We start from the raw sequence: 5,666 nt of genomic DNA, 5'->3' as shown, positions 1-5,666 counted from the left end.
TTCTGAAAATCCGATTGGGAACCTGTGAGTACCGATTATGAGTCCTTCAATGTCGACTGTGACTGCGAGTCCAGAACTCCGATTCCAATTTCATGAACAGCGAAGAAATTCCAGTTTAGTTGAAGAAATCTGGATAATTATTGAAGGTTGGAGGAAAATTTTTGATGATGAACGAACTGTTATCGAATTCTCTATAGTTACATATTTGAGATTAAAGGTTATTAACATATTTACAAGTTTGCCACCGTGTCTTTTTATGTTTATATTAAAGAATGATTCCCCCATTCTCAACCTTTTTTATTTTCTCAATTGAACCCATCTCTCTCTCTCTCTCTCTATATATATATATATATATATATATATATATATGTTAGATTTTAAATAAAAACGAATAATTTTCTCGATGATTTATATTTTTTTCAATGGTTTCGTACATGTCTTGAAATTTCCAATATAAGTTTTTTTTGTTTGCGATATTTCGTTCGATTTCGAAATCCAAATTCCAAAACATAAGTTTTTGTCAAAAAAAATGTACTTTTGTTACTTCAAGAAAAGTAGTTAGAAATTAGACATAAAATTGCCCATTTTATAAATCATTGTTATTTTGGTAAATCCTGAAAGATTTAGTTATTTCCTCATCCAAATACAGAAGTCCAACTAAATAAATAAATAAATTCATATTGAAAAACAGTGATAAATCTCCCAAAGCGCTGAAATATCTTTTAAATAAAAATTTAAAACAAACGTTAACGACGTCGTAGCGCTGAGGACACTTTTCGCCCAAAATTACATCAAATACACACAGTGAAGAGAGAAAACGATTCTAGGATTTCAAAGAATCAGACAACGCGGCGTCTATCTTCTTCGCCCGCTACGAGCTAGGGTTTTTTCTTTTTTTTTTTTTACCTCCTTCAAATCATCAAAATCGAACCCTAAATTCCAACCGATCTTCGCTCACCCATTTCTTTCATCTCCCTTTCAGAAAAAACAAACGGAAGATCGTCATTTTTCTTCTTCTTGTTCTCCTTCAGGTTCTTATTGCTACTGGTGCTCCGTTCTTTCTCTCAATCTCGGCCTTCTTTTCTTTTACAATCTCGAAGCCCTGATGAATAGTCTAGAGCTTAGCCGAAATAACGATTATTCGTTTGCAGGGTTTTCTTTTATAGGTAGGACATAGCGAGAGATTAAAAAAGGGGTATCAGTTTAGCGAGAAATGGATGGAGGGCACCCTTTCGTTAATGGTGACGATGAGCAACTACAATTTGACAACCTTAATCAAAATCATGAAGATTATGATGATAATGTAGATGATAGTGGTGGAGGCAATGAGATAAGGCATTCAATCAATGACAGTAGTCGTGACTCTTCCGCAGGGTTAGTTTGTTGTTGTATAGTTTGTGTATTTGGTTCAATTTAGGGCTTTTAGAAATATTTGTTATGTGTAGTATATTAGCTTAGTGTAGTTACTCATCAAATTAATGTGATGTCTGGTTTCAATGGTGGGGGAGATATATTCCTCCAGTGTTCGCCCAGGATATGAAAAAGATGACCATTGTGTTATGAGTTTGAAAGTTAACTTGTAAATTTTCTTGTGTGGTAGAAAACTTTTTGTTGGAGGCATTGCTTGGGAGACTTCAGAAGGTATGTTAATGCAGCTTAATTTCTTGATGATACTCTTCTTTTATATATATCATGTTGACATGTTTATATCTTATCATTCTTCCTTTAATAACTGACGAATTTTCTCCATAACTAATCAATCTATGTTCTGTTTCTCATATCCAGAATCCTTCAGCAGTTACTTCAGCCATTATGGGGAACTTACAGATTCTGTGATAATGATGGATAAAATTTCTGGGAGACCACGTGGATTTGGGTTTGTAACATTTGCTGATCCTGCTGATGCGGATAAAGTCTTGGAGCAAGATCATGTCATAGATGGCAGACCAGTAAGATACCTTTTCATGATTCTATAATATGAAATGCCACATATTAGGGGGGTGTTTGGCTTAGCTTTTCACAGCCAAAAGTCCTTTTTGTAAAAGAAAAAAAACAAAAAGATGTTTGGCAAACTAATAACTTTTGGAGTTTTAATACAAGAAAAAGCAACTTTTTGGAAAAGTCAGGAAATCCTGACTTTTTGTAACTTTTTGGAAAAGTTCTTTTGAGCTTTTAAAAGCTAAGCCAAACACCCCCTAGGGGTCACAAAACGGGTGGGTTGGGTAATGATTCAAAACGGGTAAATTTTAGGGTCGAGTTGGGCTGACCCACCATCACCTTTTTGTCCATTTTTAGAGTTTTATAAACAATTAGTATGCTAAGGTCACTAAACTAACATTTTAAACACGTGACATATCGCTAAACCCTAAACTAACATTTCATGGTTACTAAATGACCAAAATAACCAGTTTCCCTAAGTTTAATGACCTAATTGGCAAATTAAATAGTTTGTTATACAAATTAGGCAAAATACAAGAGTTGGTTACTATAACATAAACTGTATTATACAAGTTTAATCATTTCTTTTAACAAAACATCTACGAGGTTTAAGGTTATATATTTAGCTAAATGATCACTTTTTTTTTTGGTATTTTGATGTGTTCTTGAATTAGGTTGAAGTGAAGAGGACAGTTCCAAGGGAGGATATGCAGGGTAGTAGAGGTGTATCAAGAACAAAGAAAATCTTTGTTGGTGGCATACCATTAACTTTAACAGAAGGTAATAATAACCAATGATTTGATTTCTCAATGGAAAAGAAAATCAAATTATGGAGTGATGATGTTAATATTGTGTTGTAACTTTGATTTGAACAGATGAGATGAGGGAATATTTCTTGTCTTATGGTGAGATTGTAGAACATCAAATAATGCTAGATCATGTCACTGGTCGATCAAGAGGCTTTGGTTTTGTTACATTTGATAGTGAAGAGGCTGTGGATAAGATTTTTGCTGATGGTCAACTACATGAACTTCAAGGCAAACAAGTAAGTAAATTTATCATTTATGCTGACTAATTGTTTGTATAATCGAGTGAAAAAAATAAAAGTTTTGAAATAAACAGACATATCCTAAAATCTTTTAGGAAAAAAAATTAAGGTCTTTTGGTTGGATGGAATGGAATGGAATAAGTCATGATCATGTTTGGTTGGCTGGTAAGTTGTAAGAATGGAATGATTTTTCATGAGTTTTATTTTATATAGGGTTAATCTCAAAAAAGACCTTATATTTTGTGTTTTTTTTTTCCTTATTAAACCTCAAGTTTAATTTTTGCCTGAAAAAGACCTTGCATTTTGTCATTTTCTCCGAAAAAGCCCTCAACTTTGTCTTTTTTTTTTTTTTGTTTTTTTTTTTTTTTTTTTTTTCCGTGAAAACCCTCAACCTTCTTAATGCTTCCAAATAAACCCTCAACTTTTTTTTAGATTTTCTCGGAAAAACGCTCACATTTTACAAATTTTTTTTTTTGGCAAAAGTTGACTAAAAGGGCCAAATATGAAAATATGAAAAAATACAAGGTCTTTTTAGGCAAAAAATAAATTTGAGGTTTAATCTGGAAAAAATACAATATATAAAGTCTTTTTTGAGATTAACCCTTTTATATATTATATGTGAATATCATTTATAATTTTCACTCTATTCTATGCATCGTTTAGTTCTGATTAATAATATAAATTATTTACAAAAGTTAAAAAGAAGCATAATAAATGCTCATTAAAACTCATTTAAGTTATAATACAAATAATATTTTCAAATTATTATCAAAATAGAAAATTGTCCTTTAATTAAAACAATGAATTTTTTTTAAAAAAGTGTCATAAAAAGTACATAAATAAGAATGAGAACTATCATATGAGTTTTATATATTACATGTGATATTATGCATAATTTTAATTCTATTCTATTTCTATACATCATTTAATTAAAATAAATTTACAAAAGTTAAAAAAATATACATAATAAATGCTCATTAAAACCGATTTAAGTTATATGATACAAATAATATTTTCATGTTATTATCAAAATAGAAAATCTTACTCTAATTAAAATAAAGATAATTTCCATAAAAAATACTAATTAAAAATGGATTAGAATGCAGTTTTTTCATTCCATTCCATGATGGAATGAAATTTAACAAAATGAAAGGAATCACAGCACATGACATGAACATTTTCTTTTAGTTCCAGTGGAATGTACAATTCCATTCCTTTATCTATTCCATCATTCATACTACACACTACATTAACATTGTATTGTATTTTTTAACAAATTATAGAGCTGATATGATACTTTGAATATACTAGGTGGAAATAAAGCGGGCCGAGCCTAAAAGGGCTGGGGCTGGGGCTGGCGGTGATTTCTCATATGACAGCCGGTCACGTGGTCGTGGTGGTGGTTCCAAGTCCTATGGTGGTGGCTTCGGTAGGGGTGCAGCCGGGTATGGCGGAAAAGCCGACAGAGGGTATGATGATTATGGTGGTGGTTATGCTGGTTATGATGGTTATGGTGGAGGGTATGGAGGCGGCACTGCTGGTTTTTATGCTGGTTATGGTGGATATGGGTATGGGTACGGGTTTGGTGGGCCCATGTATGGTGGTGCTGGCTATGCCGGTTATGGTGGTTATGGAGGGGCTGCCGGTTATGCTGGAGGTCGGGGTTATGGAAGTGGTAGTGGTAGTGGAGGTGGTGGTGGTGGTTATGGTGGTAAAGGGTTTGGTAGGGGAGGCGGTGGATATGGATATGGATACGGATATGATGGTAGTAAAGGGTATGATAGCAGCAACGGTGGTGGTGGCGGCAGTAGTGGCGGCAGTGGTGGTGGAAGGTTCCATCCATATAGGAAGTGAAGATCATATGAATTATGATATAGGTAGATGACGATATGGAAATTTGAATTTGCAGTTTCTGTTATGCTTTTGATTCTATATGTGAATTAATCTTGAATTGTATTTTATTAGAAGCTTAGAAATGAGTCGAGGAATTCAAATTTGTAACTTATAGAACTCTATTTTCAAAACAAATCAATATCGACTTTTTCTTGATCAAGTTCATGAAATCGTTAAGTTTTATGAGTTTTTTTTTATAGTTTTTTTTATTCTTAAAAGCTTCTTTTTATATTTTATTTTGTTAATATTAACTCTTCCGGTTTAATTAAAGAGCAATAATCTTCCGATTCATTTAAAGAGCCAAAATTCAAACTAGAATATTGAATTTGTCAAATTCCAAAAGGAAGCTGAAAGTTTAATTATTTATTTTATATTTTCTCTTTGTATTTTACTCATGGTCATTAAAATTGCGATACTCATGGTATGATCCTATGATCTCACATATGTAAATATTACTAGGATTGTAAGATCGTTAATATATATTTAAAAAAAAAATCAAATATATATATATATATATATATATATATATATATATATATATATATTTGCATCGACTACGTAGAATACTCATTTTGATTTGTTTATCGTTAAATAATGTATTAGAAGTGTATTTTTTATGTTTTAAAGTATTTATTGTTAACTGGATGGTTAATTGATGGATGAATATGTATTTTTTATGTTTTAAAATGTCTTTGGTATGATCTTATGATCCGATTCGATTTTATAATCACGATCTTACAAAACAGAAAACGATCCTATATAAGATCCCGACTTTAACAAACTTGAT

At 31.8% G+C, this 5,666-nt stretch overlaps 1 protein-coding gene across 3 annotated transcripts; it reads left to right on the top strand.

Annotated features, from left to right (window-relative positions):
• Positions 1–778: 778 nt before the first annotated feature.
• Positions 779–5,039, top strand: LOC111889051 (heterogeneous nuclear ribonucleoprotein 1). 3 transcript variants are annotated; one of them, XM_023885186.2, is made up of 8 exons: positions 779–877; positions 983–1,031; positions 1,152–1,374; positions 1,601–1,641; positions 1,786–1,949; positions 2,613–2,718; positions 2,814–2,983; positions 4,298–5,039. In XM_023885186.2, exons 3-8 carry the CDS (start codon positions 1,214–1,216, stop codon positions 4,838–4,840), a joined length of 1,185 nt encoding a protein of 394 aa, XP_023740954.1. In that variant the 5' UTR covers positions 779–877; positions 983–1,031; positions 1,152–1,213; the 3' UTR covers positions 4,841–5,039. The 3 variants fall into 3 exon arrangements, with proteins under 3 accessions (XP_023740954.1, XP_042757144.1, XP_023740955.1); XM_042901210.2 differs by having other exon boundaries at positions 818–883; XM_023885187.3 differs by having other exon boundaries at positions 823–877; positions 983–1,047.
• The last annotated feature ends 627 nt before the right edge of the window (positions 5,040–5,666 follow it).

The sequence above is a fragment of the Lactuca sativa genome, chromosome 4, assembly GCF_002870075.4.
Source record: "Lactuca sativa cultivar Salinas chromosome 4, Lsat_Salinas_v11, whole genome shotgun sequence".
In the NCBI taxonomy this organism is placed as follows: domain Eukaryota; kingdom Viridiplantae; phylum Streptophyta; class Magnoliopsida; order Asterales; family Asteraceae; genus Lactuca; species Lactuca sativa.
This window is presented reverse-complemented; position numbering and strand designations above follow the sequence as displayed.

Coding starts and splice junctions, on each gene's coding strand:
- LOC111889051 (XM_023885186.2), top strand. CDS start 1,214: ATGGATGGAGGGCACCCTTTCGTTAATGGTGACGATGAGCAACTACAA. Junction 1,950..2,612: donor ATGTCATAGATGGCAGACCA/GTAAGATACCTT, acceptor TTCTTGAATTAG/GTTGAAGTGAAGAGGACAGT. Junction 2,984..4,297: donor ATGAACTTCAAGGCAAACAA/GTAAGTAAATTT, acceptor TGAATATACTAG/GTGGAAATAAAGCGGGCCGA.